The 17,736-nt window shown below is 31.8% G+C and overlaps 1 protein-coding gene across 1 annotated transcript; it reads right to left on the reverse strand.

The window, feature by feature from the left end:
* Positions 1 to 508: 508 nt before the first annotated feature.
* On the reverse strand, positions 509 to 17,589 carry LOC111000942. The gene is made up of 4 exons (XM_022270555.2): positions 17,335 to 17,589; positions 3,028 to 3,195; positions 2,579 to 2,859; positions 509 to 2,010 (listed from the first exon to the last, which is right to left on the reverse strand). The coding sequence occupies exons 1-4, from the start codon at positions 17,527 to 17,529 to the stop codon at positions 1,329 to 1,331; spliced, it is 1,326 nt and encodes a 441-aa protein (XP_022126247.1). The 5' UTR covers positions 17,530 to 17,589; the 3' UTR covers positions 509 to 1,328.
* Between the last annotated feature and the right edge of the window lie 147 nt (positions 17,590 to 17,736).

The raw sequence follows: 17,736 nt of genomic DNA on the forward strand, positions 1-17,736 counted from the left end.
TTACATCGGCTTTAATGCTGTTTCATCAAGAGCTAAATTAAAAAGGACAAACAGGCTACGTAACACCAAAAACGTAAAACAATTGTATTTTGTCACGGACCTCTTCATATACTATTTTTATAATAAATACGCAATATATTGTTACTAAGTTTCATGATAGTTCTCAATACGTAAGTCTATTTAAAAACTCCACACGATTTTACTAAATAATTTTCTGCTTTGATTTATCAACGCTTATGTTTACGTTAGGAGGGATATTTGTTGATAAATACTTTCGCGTCTTTTTATCAAGGGAAATAAAAAAAGTGCCCGTAATCATGAATGCAATGCCATAAGCAATCTCTGTTTTACATTCTTCAATATTAATAATAAAAAAAAATCGAATTAATCATTTAAAAATTCGAAAGAGTTTGAACTATCAGCAAAGACTGATGTTGAAAGATGTTTGTATAAATTTAAGATCGAAATAAAACTTCATTTACGAATATGAACAGAAATTTATTACATAACTTTTACAACACGACGTTTTTAGTGATTTTAAGCATGATTTCTGCGTGGTACTGCAGATATAAGTCGACAGATTATTATTACATTAGAGCTACTTTAATATAAACGCCATCTATTGTCACGAAGTTGAAAAATAACTGAGCAACCTATAGGGCCCGATACACCACGTCTATCTCTATAGCTGGCTTACCAAGCTTCCTGTAAAACAACGTCGAGTACGTCTACCCGTTCAAGAAGCAAAAGCAATGAAGTAGAAATTGTGTAGAACTCCAAACCAAATAGATTATTAAAACTTATTTTAGATTTTAAAAATCTTATGAAGGTCTTGGCAAGAACAAAGGTCCTAACGATTTTAAGCATCAAGATAACTGTGGGGTCACATTTGTGGCTACTAAACAAAAACATTGCAAGTAAAAAATTTAGATATCATATTTTATGGTACTGTACTTTAGCCATGTTTTCTAGTGAAATTAGGTTGCAAATTAACACAGAAATTTCAAGGTTCATGACGAGGTTATTTCGACTTTCAACATGTATTTGAAGGTTAATTTAAATTTTTAAACACTGTATTTTAAACACAAATTACAAGTAAAGGCATTTATTTGTCCATAAAAACACAATGTTGCCTCATACAAATACAAACATCTATATTAATTCTAATATACGGCAGTTTATTAATAAAAATTATAAATAAGTAAAATTATAAATGCCAAATTTTATTGCGTACATTTCATTTCTTACATCGTAAATTAAAGTATTACGGTCCTAATATATTATATTTAACATTACAGTTCTAACACAAAGGTACATTAATGTATAAATTAAACCCAAAACACCTTGACGCTTTGTTTATCAAATTCGATAGAGTCAGTCTTCCACTTTTCAGTTTCGTTAACATCAGGAAACTCGTCCATATATGCGATGTCTTTGCTAGGTGACGGTGGAATTATACTTATAATGGGTATTCCAATCTCTTGGAATGAATTCATAGATGAAAAACCACTTTCGTCTTCAATAAAATTTAGAACAGGATTAAACTCCGACTTTTTATCAATATTACAAGATTTCTCTTCGGGTGGAATAAATGGGCTTTGAGATATTTTAGTATCATTATGCCTTATAGAGTCGTTTCTTAAGATGTGGTTAAACGGGGCTTGCGTGGTATTGTTTGGAATGTGTGCCTGAATGACACCCAATATTGTGTCTTTGCTGAAATCGGTAAAAGAGAGGCTGTTATAATTAAGGCTTGAAGTATCGGATTCATTTCTTTTCTCAACAATACAATCTTGCGATGTGAATGATTCGTCTGGTACTGTTTCAACAATCTTTATTTCTTCGATAAGTTTAAGGTAGTGCTCATTTCCATTTACTGAAACCGTGCAAGTAAGATCAGGTAACTTAGTGCTTAGGACTGTATTGGCAAGAGTGATTAAGCGTGACATTTCTTCAGAAAGCTTCTTTGCAATTTCATTTTCGGAAACCAAAGGTAATTTTGGGTGTCCCCTGAAATAACGACAATTAAATTTTCTTCAATAAGATAGTATAACAAAAAATCATATTTAATTAATAATAAATTTACATATAATATACATCTTCAACATTATAGTTCAACTCGTCTATTTAATGTAAAAAAATCTTATATAACATTAAGGAAGACGTTCCCTCCTAAATGGGACCTTCCCATAACTGTGGCTGAGTTGTAAAAATCTTGAATCCATGAATATACCCGGAAGACCTGAGTTCGAGTTCAGCAGAAGCAAGAGTTTTAGGTTGGAAGGCAGACAAGGTTAATCACCTATAGGTAGGTTACGGAACTTCAAGCGAAACTTTTTAAAATAACGGTTCTTCTTATATTGTAATTTCGTAGACTCTTACAAAAAATTATAAGCAAAACACGCAAAATAGTAAACGACAATCAATATAAAAACCGGTGTTATATTTAAATGTTTCAAGGACGACTCATCAACTTAAATAAAAAAACGGGTTTTTATACAAGAGTTTACTCTTTAGTACAGTAACCTTAAAGCGATACAATTACCACTGTTTTTAATTCAAACAAAGTAATACTTACCAAAAATGATTGCATTCCTTGAAGCCATTTACATTATTTATAGATTTACTGATTTTTTTTGTACTAATTTTTTTGGTGGGACTTATAGAGTACTCTACACTTTTATCTACGTGAAAAACAGATTTTGAACGTGGCAAGTCTAAATTTGACTTTTGTACAATGTTTGATAACTCCTCCGGCTCTAGATCAGTTTTCTGGCACTCTATATGTTCTTTCACTCTGTTCAGGAATGTAACTATTTGTTTGAGTAAAGCTATATGCATCTGCCGGTTAGTTTCAGTCTGCAATAAAGTAGGATAAAAGATTTATTAAATAAAATCTATTTTAAGTGTTGCGCAAATATTATATTTTGCAATTCGCAATGCCATACATTCGCAAAATACATAGAACATAGCAATTATGCAAAAATAAACACTTATAATTAATAAAAACCTAAATTGTTGAAGTACCTGAGCTAGCTGCCACCGCAAAGTATCAACCTCCATATTTAGGGCATTAAGTTCTGTGTTATGAATGTCGTTATTCTTAATAGTTTTATCGGGTGGTTTAACTACTTCTCCATTTTGCTCCATAATACTCGCCGAAAGTTGAGAACATTGCTCAATTCTTTCTGGAACCTGCAACAAAAAACAGCATACGTCGCAAATCTGTGTCACTTTACTATCACCGATCATTAAACTACAATTGAACTTGGAATCCGAGAAATCATGCATAGTGCGGAAGTTTCACTTAAATTACTGCATATTTATTTACATTTTAGCAGATAATAATGCTGGGAACGTTTTCAAGATAATGGTACTATAAAGATATGAAAGAGAATTAAATTATGTGAAAAGGAATAGTATAAATTGACCTGAATTGCATTATGACGAAAATTTGAATTTGGCACAAGGCATACGATCTCTAATAGACAATAGGAATAGAGTATCCATCGTTCAATTATAAGTCATATAAGTATTAAATCTTTTGAACTTAACACATCACCATAGCATCAGCTAAGGTGAGCATGCGACTCGCACCAGATAACAGAAGGGATGCAAAAAACGAAGTAACGGAATTTTAAAACATAGAGGTACATGCTTTGTGAACAAATGACAAAAAGTATGGATTGTCGATTGTAATTGGCAATGTCATGGCAATCCCACGGTTTTTCTATAACCACTTGCTGATTGACCTGCATGCGAACAATGCTAGAACCTTACCGACCCGTTATCACCAGATTCTTTGAAACCAAAGCAAGAATATGAATTTCGAGGCATGTCTATTTACAACTTGATGGTGTATTACGAATAGAAAAACACTTAAAACAAAGGTCGTCACGGTTATACATTATAAAAACATAGACGTGAGCAAGCCATTTCCGTAGACAGTGTCTTATATGGCATTCAAGTTAATATCAAAAAACAATAGGGTACAAAGACCAACTGCTTGATTTAATCTACTGTATGCTCTCAATCAAAATAATAAGGTTGCTATTGTGAGGAGTCGATGAGCAATGAGACAAAGCTTCTAGAGAATATTGATTTATACGTAAAATGTTTTACAGTTGCATATGGGGTAGCTGTGATTATTATATCGTTATAGTTATAGTAGAGAATCAGACCGTTTGAAATGGAAAGCGCGTGGAATGACATACATTTTACTACAATATATCGATTACACGTGCATCAGATCTGATATATCCAGTCATATTAGGTTACTAGAATCTCATATGTCTGGAGGCAACAGGCTGGAACCACGCACCAAGGCTAGATGCCTATACGCACCCATTTAAATCGGTCAATGATGACGAGAAATTGAGTTGAGTTCAGACCGTATTATTTTCACTGTTGTTATGCAACTCTGACTCATTGTTTTAAACGGTGAATTTAGGCGTACCATTTAATTCTACTGTTTGTTAGGTGGGTAATGGTTATACGAATTGGTCGGTTAGTGTTGAGGTGAGGCAAACTCGTCATGCGCAAGCGGCGACGCGTGACGGTGGCATCCGGCGCGGACCCTCGGAAGTAATAAGGCCCAACCCTCACGTCCCGTCACTGGCAAGTGCGAGTACCTCTCATTGTAAGAAATAATAGCATTGAAACTTTATTACATTAATTCTTGAAAGTAAAGCAGTATGTTTTGTATTTATATATTTTTTTAATGTGAGCAGGTGTTGAAACATTGTATGTACCTGTTTTCCGAGTAATAATACCTGTCGGAATGAAAATATTTTTTTAATGTATTGGTATCATCGTTTAAATTATGTTTTGCTGAAGTCTTGTCTTTATCCAATATTGCTTAACTCTTATAAAATTGACTATTGACACTATATACTCAGTCAAGTTCTAAATTAGTTACATTCTATCGCAATATAATATGTAGTGAGAAAAAATATTTCCTCTGATGGTGAGTCATCGTACTTATTCTAGTAAATTAAAGGAAACGTAACTCACAGTGTTCCACCAGGTGTGACAAATATATACATACATAGATTAAATAGGTCGGTAACCTTGCGTTACCATAGCAACAACCATAAAATACATCCTTGATTGGTGCATGGTGATTAAAGCATTATAGAGATCAATAGAGTATAAATATATTGAGTACTGAAACATTTTTTATTTGTACTTAATATACTGTTTATTGATACTCATTTTATATATTACACTGTAACTGATACACTTAAACATTATAAGTTATGTCCAATTTATTCACTTCAGAACAAATAAACTTAGGTATCCTATGAATGACAGGTTGACAAAGGTATGACAAAGAAAAATTAAATTTTATTCCTAAAAAATCTTAAGTCTTTAAAAATACCTCACAATCCAATAAATGTTCTCGAATCTTATATCAATATGGGTTTTCGAAAAGAATCATACGGTACAGTAAATAAATATATAGAAACAATTTTGAGTGCAGGATATCATTGATTTCAAACGGAACTATTATTTCCTTTGACAAAATTATGAAATAAAACATTAAAGCAAACCTGATACTAGAAGGAAGGAACGAAAGCTGATTTTATAATAGGTATACGCTGGCTTAGTTCCGTCCAATGTTTCTTGCGAAAGTTGTTATACATAGGATGTTTATTTTTCATACTATTTGTCATCATATAACGAGATATGCTTTAAATTAGTTTAGTCGTTTATATAATAAATACTTATTTTAATTTGTAGATGTGTAAGTTGCTAGAGGTATAAAGGGAGCGCTTTCGTATACAGAATGATTTCTTCGCGAACAAATTAAATATTTTTTAATTTAAATAAATTTAAATATTTATAATATTATTGGTATACTATTACAAACTCGATATACGTTAGTCCTATTTTATATAGTTTAGTGTCTAAAATCTAAATAAACCGAAACCGGTGCATAGTTTTAATATACTTATCTCAAAATCCATATTAATTTGGTTAAATTATACTGTTTTGAACACTAGAAACTAATAAAACTCAGTTTTATTACTGTTTTTATTAGGCTCAGTGCCTATTATTTATGTGAGTATCTTCCAGGCAGGCTTTTTATAATTTTTTATAATTTGGTATAGTAATTATTTGTTATAATATTTAAATTATCTCAACGTGTATTGTATATAGGTCATGTTTGCCTTTAAGTGCCTTTAAGAAATTATATTTTATGATTATTTTACCAATGTGTCAGTGTGCCAATCGATAAAATAACACCTGAACTATGCAATTATACACAGCAGAGTTCTTAAAAATTATCATACTCTTATACATCTGCTATATAAATAATCAAAATATAAATATCGTATTCCTTAGATTTTATGCTTACCAAGTGAGTGGTAACTTATAGTTTTAATATCACGAATAAATGTTTACGTAAATCCGAATCTCGGCCATCATTAATATTCCACGATTTCATAGTATTTGGCATTGTATGTTATGAGATTATAGAAAAACGGATTTCATTTAAATAATAGAAACAACTTTCAAACCTAATATTTATGGGTTTATAAGAGATTGTGTATAATAACACAAAATTATATAACATCGCGGTCATGAGATATATCTTTCAATATCTTATCACATCACCTAAATAACATACTCCATAATCTTAGGAGTATTGCAGTCCTTAAACAAATATAGGTAATATTATGTACAGTTTATTAGAGAGTCTTAAGCAAAACAATTAAAGAATTGTACGAGATATGAAAATGTTACCATGATTACGATATTTTAAACAGAATGGTTACCACGGTATCATGTTTACTTATAGGCCGCGTTTTACTTTATAGCCTCATGAGCTTCACGAACCAACAGCTTAGACAATGCAGGTTAAGTGTGCGGACAATATATTTGAACATTTAACGAATATAATTGCGTAAATATAAAACAACTGTATCAGCACTACTTTGGTATATTTTTTGTTTAAATATTATTTGTAAGCTTGTTAGATGATTTCGACATAAGCTTGCTTCGCTTTGTAATTTTGTTTCACCGTGACTAATATGTTCGACCAATAAACGGAATATTTTAACTCTACTTCGAGTTTCATTTCGAGAGAAGCGTCGGCGGTTCAAATCGAGCCATCGTAAGCTTATAATTTAACTAATGTATTGTCTAATTTCACTTACTGCATGCCACTAGCGCTATTAAGCGCTACTAGGCTTAATGTATTCTACTAATGATATTATGTTAGTAAAAATCACAAGTTTAAATCTATTATGATTGGTCATCTTAGATATCTTAACAAAACGCGAATAAACGCAAAAGACAAGGTGCATGAACTACACATTTTTTAAGACAAAAACTTTTAATAAATTGAAATTAAACTGAAATCGAGATCCGTTGTGTTGTAATTCGAGACGAAACGCTTCAGTGGACCAAATAGCTCTTTCATTTTTATGAATACCTGACATCGCTTATATACAAAAAATTTGTAATAATGAAATTTTTTGTCCACTTTCCACTTATTGATTTCACTATGACATTAATACCTAGAAATCCCCCACAGAAGTAGTCCTTTATAAGAAAATACAATTTCTTTTAATTTAAACAGTTTTTTAATCATAAATTATCACGCGCATTATTAATACAAAAACATGATATAAGAAATAAAATTTTAGTCGATTATGAACTAGAACACACCAATCCTTTATTTTTACTCTTTTCGTCTAGTCTCTCGCTCTATATACATTGCAGATAAACAACAAGGTATTTATGTTTTACACGATACAAAACAAAACAAATCAACTAGATTTACAGTTGTACCGAGAACTATGACACACATATGTCAACAGCAGTGTGTCTCAACGTGAGGCCTACGCCCCACAGGCGGTAATTTGGTTGTTAAGAGTACTTGGAATTTCAGTTTTTCACTATTGTTTTAAAATCTACTTAATCTGTTCCGTTAACAATTTCAAGAAATATCTTCCTAAAATCTATCATTTAAGTATTTTATGTAAGCTATTCAATTTTAGATATAAAAACATTATGTAAGTTACAAAGGGGGGCATACAAATTTTAGAAAGTGTTAGTTGTGGCATGGCGAAATAATGGTCGGGAAACCATCTTCTACAGGGTTTTAGATTTTTATATGGGAGTTAGATGAGTTCAAAATTAATTTTCGGTCTATAGGGAGCAAGCGTAACATATTTTTTTTACATGATTATTTACATCGATAATTCGCCTGCTGCTTGAATTCAAAGGCTCAACAAATCAATAATTTAAATTCTCGTCTAATTTTCGTTATCTATAATGGTCAGTTTGGAAGACTGGACTCCTGTAATTACTTGTGTGTCGCGTAATAACTGCACTCACGCACAACAGCCGCACGACTGAGTATCGCGACGCATTTTAATTGTTTAAATGTGCATGCGTTACCGGATCTAATGTAAATAAAGCACAGACACGAACCTTATGCGTGATTGAAATAAATATTTAGGTATACGTAATATAACGTAATTCGTAAATTTACGTTAGAAATGTTTTTTCACAATTATTATTTTTCTTTGGCAAAAAATTTTATTTAATAGACTCTAAAGTCATATCAAATATTTGTATGTGCTCTAAATTAATGTCACGTTTGCCGCTAAAGGCGTAGTGCTTGTCACATTAAAAATTGTATTTTGTGTTTAATTTTACCAATGTATCAGTGTGCTGAGCGTTGGCAAACTTTATCAATAAAAATAAATAAAACGTCTGTCTGTCAATTTCTATGTCCGGCTTTGGCTCGGTAGACTTGTACTATTGAAAAATATAATTATGATAAGAACATTCTTTAATAAACTAACAAAAGACGAATTGTAGTTGATTGAAATACTAGAAATAGTTTTGAAGCTCGAATAAAATATTCGTAGCATATGGACGTTTGTCGAGTCATTGTAAACGAATAATAGATGTGGTAGTACACACATGAGATTTCATGTAAATAAATTTTCTACACTCGACTATTCAGATATTTACCACGCGATAATGGGGAAAACTTATCATCACAGACAGATTACTTATCAATGCCTGCGCTGAGAAACCATGGATAAAAGCTAATTAATTTTACTGACTTCAGCTTATATTTTCATGCCAGTACGATATAATCATCTTTATTGCTTTTGCTTAAGATACTGGTATGTTTAATTGCAGAAGAAAATTTTACCAGATACCTAGGCAAGGAAAGACGCGTGTTAAGCAGGAAAATGGTTTCTTCGCATAATGGGCTGACGTTATACGAGAAATCGTAATAAAGCTATAGTAACTTAAAAGTCTCGTTAATAATGAGTATTCCGTTATATATTATTAATAAAGTCAACTTAATCATAGTAACAAATATGTACGCGCTTGTGAATAAAACAATATTTATCAGAAATTCTTTGAAAGTTCTCGTTCTTTTGAAGAAATTAAATAATCGTGACAAATGTGAATCCGTTTACAAGACTATCACGGATTCAGCGCTTTTAAATTTCAAATCTCGGTAATCGACTGAGAATAATTCATAAGTGTTACGTAGTTTTATCCTGTCTCCTTCAGATTATACAGATATTTTTGAATATCATGGAAAGTTTGTTATGCAATTTCTGTTTGTCTTCAAAAATCAATATTTCTTAAAGTGTAGATTAATGCAGTCTCTTGTTATGTCATATAATATTCTCTATACTATCCATCTTTATATTGATACTATACTTTATTCTATTGTAGAAAATATGTCTGTTGGTAAGTTCCTTATTGACATTTACACATTTTTCACATTCACATATAAAAGCATAGCATTAAAGAAAAATGCTGCAGAAGTTAGAAAAATTATGCGTTATTGAGAGCTTCCGCTGTGAGTGCTGTGTAAACGAATACTTACTTCCACTTGTAAACTTTTTATGCTTATTATTATCTTATGATTTTTTTTTATTTTCTTATTTTTGGAACCAGCTGCCCACTGAAGTATTTCCGAACCAATTCGACTTAGGGTCCTTCAAGAAAAGAGCGTACCAATTCTTAAAAAAACCGGTAACGCACTCGCGAGCCCTCTGGCATTGAGAGTGTCCATGGGCAGCGGTATCACTTAATATCAGGTGAGCCTGCCCGTTTGCCCTCTGTTCTATAAAAAAAATTTAAACGTTATTCAAAAAAGCGATATACGTACGTGAATAAGCACACAGCCAGTCTATAAAACAATAAAAAGGATGCGATCATTCTCGATTAATACAAATACCGTAATCTGGGTATGTTTATAAAACAATGTTATTCTGACGCCTACACGTTACGGTACCGGTGCCTTTGTTTAGTTTTATTTACATACAACTGTGTCACGCTCGATTATTCAACATTAGACTAGAGACTAGAAATCCTTTTTTCCTAGAAGAGCTTCACGAAAATAGAGTGAAAATTAGTACAGCCTAGTATTAAAGTGTTACCCAAAACATGAACTCCTCGTTCAAAAGTAGTTTTTTTATGAGCTCAAACGGAAATCTAAGTTGCAGGAAGAGGCTTTACTACAAATTTTATTGCATAACAATCATCGGTATAAGAAGCGTTGAAAAACTGTTTATAATCTCCTTTAAAACCTAAAATATAACTTGTTTTTGTAATAAGGAAATCCAATGAGGCTTCAGGTCAACTCTCAGGTCGTAGGTGCGAATCCCGGCTGTGCAGCACGGACGACCTGCCTATATGAGCTCGCACTAAAGAAAACATCATGACGAAACCGGCATAACCTAGACCCAAAAAAGTCGACAGCGTTATAGCGCCAATGTTTTTTTTTATAGTCAACAACAGTTAAAGCGTAAAGTTAGACATTGTATTATTCCTACGAATTTGCAGATATAAGAGAAAGCGCGCAGAACGTTAAGTAATATTATGTGAAACCGTGTGACTTAACCTTTGTGATTTAGAGACTAGTTTAGGGAGCAAGAGGCGTGATGAAATATTTTCAGCAAATTCTTTGAACAGACTACTAATACACACAGATGTAGTTTTGTTTAAACAAACATTTCATAATAATTGATTTTGCAAGCATCAAATCTCAACAGGACATGAAATAATTAGTCTATCTCATACACGCACTTTTGTATATTACAATCTAAAGATGAACTACCTATAGATAACAACATCCTAAAGTTAAGGAGGCAGGTAATAAACGAGGGGAGACTAATAAAAGAAGATCGAACAACAGTGATCTGCATTTAATTAGAAATACTATACTAGACTAATATAATTAGTCATACTATAGTTTTTCTAATTTAGCAATTCGAAAGATTACTTAGATTATTTATATATGAGAAAAATGGGAAGAAAAATTATTTTGTATATGTATAGGATAAAATAAATCGATATGTCAAAGTCTACAAATGCGGGCAACAGCTAGTCTCACCTAATTATTATTCTGTACCTCAACTGTTTAAAGACTACGGCCCATATGTATGCGAATCGATCTTGTCTGAACTTCTGTCAAATATTTTATTGACTTTGACCTTTGAGGGTAATTCAGAGTCGATTTAGCTATTTGTTCAAATAGTTAAGTCTTTAAATACCGTTCAGTGGTCACTCTAGGCATTTTCTCTAACCTTCCTTTATGGAAATGACTCATTCCTGAATGCAACATTGACTATTCGGTCGGGCTCACACAAGCCACTATAAGCAGAGAACAAATTAAATTATTAATTTGGCGCCAACTGAAAATCGGAACCGCGTAGCGTCTATTATCGTCAGAACCTACAATGTAGAAGGACAACAAATAATAAGTTTAATCAGATTACTATTGTCGCCTTATCAAATTCCAATGTTATCAATCCGTGAGAATTATGATAACAAGTGATCTCATTATCATTGGTTGCTATACATTTTTTAAAGATTTTCCGTGCTAAAAGAAGACCTAGTGTTAAATAATATAATAAGAGTCATAGTTATTATAAATATAACTATGATTATTATTGTGATTTACAAATATCCACTCTGGTTAGTCAGTAGAACTTAAAAACTAAATTAAAAACTTCACTGTGTTTAATATTTTTTTAGTAATAAGAAGAAGTCGTTTAAATTATTATTAGGCTAGTATTAAGGCTCTTGAGAATGTAGCACAGATTGTTCTAGTGAAATTAACCCATCAAGTCCCCTCCTGATGAGACAGGACGTAAAGCAATCATAGTAGTCATCCTGGACCAGGTTTTGATTTATCCGAAACAATAGAATTAAGGCCTGTCTTCTATAAATACCAATATGCAACCGAAACAATTTTTCTATATAACAATAAAAAAACTTTATTAACGCTGTTATTCAATTTCTACAGACCGATGTTGCTATTTTGATAAAATCCAGATAAAATCTTGCTTTGTAATTTTTTTCGCGTAAAACGACGCAATCCCGCAAGTATAAGACTAGACACTCTTTACTGTGGTTCCGAAATAGATGTTTAATAAAATACCAACTTCATCAAGCAATTAATCATGGCCGTTATTAACGGAATACCGTCAACGACTGTTAAGACCAAGGACGTCAGGTTCGATAGTACAGTGCAAAACAAGTTTCGAGAACTAAAATTGGAAGTCATTCGTTAAAAACTAGCTTTCTGTCTCAATGTCGATTGACACTTCTTATACTGCCATATCTTTATTGTGATTACCGTTATTTTATTAGAGGGTTTTGGTATGCCTTCATTCATGAATTACTTATTTGTGATTTAACTGAAAATCCGAGCAGAATGGTTGACAGTAAATGGAGATATTGTTTCTAGGTTTTATAGTTTTATGGGTTTCCCGATTTCACTCTTTCAATATTTAAGTTAGTGTGTAAGAACTCGCTCAAATTATAGAAGCACCCTTTAAAAATCTAAGTGCCTTCTTTGAAAGCATTACACAGTACTGCCCTGTAACATCTGAGAAGGTGATTAAATAGTTTGATTGACGTTCTATATTTTTATATTTTTAGATCGTCCCCACAGCTGTGCTGACTCCCTGGGTAGAGACAAGGGTTGAAAACCCCTGTTAAAGAAATGCTTTAAATATATTTGGGTACTTTTAACTGCTTCTAGAATCTTCTTCTTAGTAATAATAACATTATCCGCATCGATCAAATTTACCCATAGAATTATACCATAGCGAACAAACTGACGAAACTAAAAAGAACAGAAGAGTACTTTAGATGAATGTGCGATTTTTTTTTGTAGCTTACTTTATTAAGAACTATTGTAAAGCGTGTAAGTATAATGGAAATAGAGAAAAGCTTATAATTATTGTTTTAAGACGTATTGAAATAGACATTGTAAGCATAGAGCAAATATTGTTAAATTCTAGCATGATTCCGATAAATTGTAACATTATTTTTAACTGAATGTTATACAGAGAACACGCTAATTCAAAATATGTTTAAAATAACATTTTTGTATAATTAACAACATTTTTATATAGTTTATTTTTATTTCTTAGATAAAATAACTATGTTTATTCGTCGATTTTTTTTTGTATATTAAAATTTGAAACGAACTACGCGAAAGGCGACTTCATTCATTCAGTGTGGTGTTTGGCATATTTGACAGCGCTCACGACAAGATTAAAATATGGACTTGCGAACGTAAAACATTGTGAAAATTTACAAAACTCATATTATGTATCAGCATATTAAAAATATTTTATTTCTATGCACAAGTATTCATTGCTCATGATATCATCATAAATCGGTTTGATTGATTTAATTTAATATATGAAGTTATTTTATTGTTATTTAATTTATTTTATCTTTAGATAAAAAAATATCGACTAAACTGAACTTTTATTTCAAATATAAGACCACTTTTTTTTCGTATTCTGATTCTCTTCATTGGATCCTAGTTGAAAAGGTTGCAAGGTACCAATTATAAAGTACTTGAAATAAAACATATCAAGTTTTTTATAATATTGAGACTTATATAGAAATGTAAAAAAAGCAAGTCATCTTTATTACCCGTTTCGTATATGATCTTGTTTTGATGTTAAGTGCAACTAAAGTATGTCACGAACATCAACAATAAGTACAGCAACATTTGTATAAAAACATTATGAAGTAAATTTATTTCTATTTTCTAGATAGTTTTTTAAAAAAGAAAAGATAGTAGTAGGGATGAAGAGCTGCGGAGTCCACAGCGGTTATTAGTGCATACATTTTGGGATTTTGGGCAAACGACTTAGGCCTGTAAGGCTCTTGAAGAAAAGAGTCACCCACTTTATTTTTAAAAGCAGAGGGCTAACAGGGGGCAGGCGCTCCTAATGACCAGTTTTTTTTTATAGAACAGGAGGCAAACGGGCAGGAGGCTCACCTGATGTTAAGTGATACCGCATTGTACCTCCGATTAATTATTAGTAAAATCCAAACAAAAATATTTTTAAAGAATTTATATTAGCTATGTGTTTCACCGTCGTTGGTTCCATCGAACTGGGATTATTACTATATGCCTCGAATATGACGATTAGATATATAAAGTTTAAGGCTTTAAAAAAATATAGTTTGTGCGTACGTAGTTTAGCATCGTATTACTACGTTATGAAATTGCCCGTCATGTACGTAATTATAGGTTTGTACGTTGGGAACATACCATAAAAAATATATATTTTATAATTTATAAGTTAAAACCTTTCTTTTAATAAAGGAGGAAATAGTTTTTGAGATATCCACGTCGTCACGGACATGTAATATAGAGGAATAATGTTTACAAGACGATTTAATTTTTTCTTTTATCAGCTGTTTTTTTCGCGAACGGCGTCCTCGGCATCAGCGGCCTCGGCATCGGCGGTCTCAGCAACTAAGTGGAAACCAAGATTCCTTACATTCGCGTTGCGTTTGTGGGACGTCCACACTGTTGACGCTAAATTTCTCGTAATCTTACATTACTCGACCACTTGACAGGACCCGGCCTAACCCTTCAGCAATATAGTCTGTCTTTAGCAATATAGTCGAAATTCGCTTGTATGTTTTGTTTTTTAGAATTAGATAGACAATTATTTAAACTTTTCCGAAATGTAGAGAAAATATTCAAAGTCAACCCATTTTATATATTAAACCCTATTCATAAGTATAGAGTTTAAGGTTAATTCTACTAACGTTGGCTTCTGATACGTAATGCTAAAAAACTAATTTTGCATATTTCTTAGAACATATATTTACATGTTTATTCATGCTTGAAATTACGATACTTTTTATCCGTATAAAGAGGAATTAGCTTATTAGTGTTACGATTCATTTAGTTCGTAATTTGTATTTTAACCTCCGATTAATTAAATTATTAGCAAAATCCAAACAAAACGTATCTTTAATGATTATATATTAGCTATGTGTTCCACCGTCCTTAGTTCGGTCATCGAACTGCGATTATATACCATACACATTTTTTATTCACCATGTTTTTTTATTGATTAGGGGAGCAAAAGAGCCTAAGGGATGCCAAAAAACAGCGAATTCTGGTGCGTTGCGAGGTAGGAGTATGCTCTTTTTATTTTGTATGAATCGATTTAGTATGACCTCAGGAGTGTAACCGTCAAAGCAAAATGAATACTAAACTGTTATAGGGAGGTGTTTACTACGTCTATCCAAGCAAAACGCTTTTTGCGCATTTAAATACAAATATAATAAAGAATTTATTTTGACTAATAAAATCTACGTCTGGACCGCAGAATTCTGTATCCGTTTCGTGATAATTTTTGATTCTTTAATATGGCTGATCAGTCTTCTTTGGCTAACAAACGCCATCGAATTTGGGTCTAAAGCATGGTTTCCTCACGATGTTTCCTTCTCCGTACGAGCGATACTTACACAGGACTAGTCAATAGTAACTTAAAATTGTAGGCCCTATAATCATGATCCGCGCATTCAACCAAATAACATTATTATACAAGCTATGTCCCGGATGTATCAAACGCTTGACTGATTCCAACTAAACCCTTACAGGTGTAACGACCAGGTGTGTCAAGTTTTAAATAAGTCAAGGTCAAACATTTAATAGGATTGTGAACGTGTCACTGAAACCTTAAATCAAATGTCTATTTAATCGCTAATTAATTTTACCTAATTCTGGCTGGATCGGTACAAAATGGCTATTTAGTTTTCATATGATATACTTATACATATGTATAAAAGTGAGAAATTCATATATGAGGATAATAAAATGGACACAGCAAGGGATATAATATGCAAAAGTTATGGGTTATGAGAGTGTATTGATATTTAAAAAATAAAGGTTCTCCACCTTTCATTCATAAATAATTCGAGGAGTTTTTTCCAATTTCCAACTTAAAAAATTGAAGAGAAGGTTTATAAAGAAAAATTAAACAATGAATAATAAAATATATAGAACATGCGACATCAACAAAAAAAAATATGGACATCGTAACACTGGAAGTCGCAAGAGTTAAATATTAGGATGAGTTGCGTAGGAAGTTCAGAGTTTCGTAATAGTTCCAGATCAAGTATATAAAATTGATTTTATGATTCCCACATAACGTTAACAAGGAGATATGAGGGCCGAGAAACAATGCCTCCACCTTATCTTCCTTTCATATCACGAACGTTTCTAACAAACAATTGTATTGCCGTATACTTCCGCCACAATCAACGCTTGGTTCAATTCACACCCCGTAGAATGAATAACACAGAACAAAAAATATACAGATAAATAAATCTCGCCACAGAGTAGATAAATATCTTATCAGCCATGATACTGTTAGGCCTTAAAAATTAATGAAATACTTACATCTTTAAATATTTATATGTTACATTATTTAAAAAAATGAAACAAAAAGTAATGACTACTCATTATTGTTCTATACATAACTTATTTTTATAAAAAGGTTACGCTAAGCTGCGAGAGATAGATAGACTAGTAGAGATTGACGATTTGAAATATTATTTTATTAATTATGTCGCAAAACAGTTTTGTATGCATTAATGAGGGTGACTCTGAAATATTAGTGTACATAAATATTATTTGATAGCAATATGCATATTCTGTAATAAAGTTCCTCTTTTATTTTAATAATAAGCACAGTATGTTACATCAAACTTATTGAACTAAATATTTGTTTCAGATTTTATAGGTCAGATTTCTGATTGAATTGTACCCACTAGAATATACATTAGAATAACTCTATTGTATATTAAATAATTAATAATTGTTGCTGCTTTTTGCTATTTATAAGTAAAATACAGTAACCACATTGTTTTATTAATAATATATACATATATAAACATGAGGAAATCATAAACATTTACAATAATACGACATCATAATATTCGCTGTCTGGATTAACAGACCAGTAACAAACATTAAAAAACTCAAAATAATTGAGATTTACTTACATTTATTTTTGGTGTGTCAGTTTGGCATAATTTTAGGGCAGAATCTTTGGATTTCGCACCCGGAGTCCAGGAAATGTACCGATTGGAAAGCTTTCTAGCAAAATTACTTTTGAAATCCTCGCATCTCATTATGGATTCCACCGGTTTATTAAAATCATCTTCAACCACGTCAGAATCTTGGGATTGATCGAGCATTTTTAAAACCGGCGCGGAAATATAACCACGATGCCGTGAGGACAACCGTTACTCAACGATGTGTTATTAGAACTGATGCAAGTTGCAAACACTAAAGTCCAAACAGCAAACGTAACTGTTTCTAAAAATTGGTTTTGATAGATCATATAAAACATTTGAATGTAATTTTATATTTATTAATTATAAAATGCTTATATTGCCTGATTA

The sequence above is a fragment of the Pieris rapae genome, chromosome Z (assembly GCF_905147795.1).
Source record: "Pieris rapae chromosome Z, ilPieRapa1.1, whole genome shotgun sequence".
Lineage (NCBI taxonomy): Eukaryota > Metazoa > Arthropoda > Insecta > Lepidoptera > Pieridae > Pieris > Pieris rapae.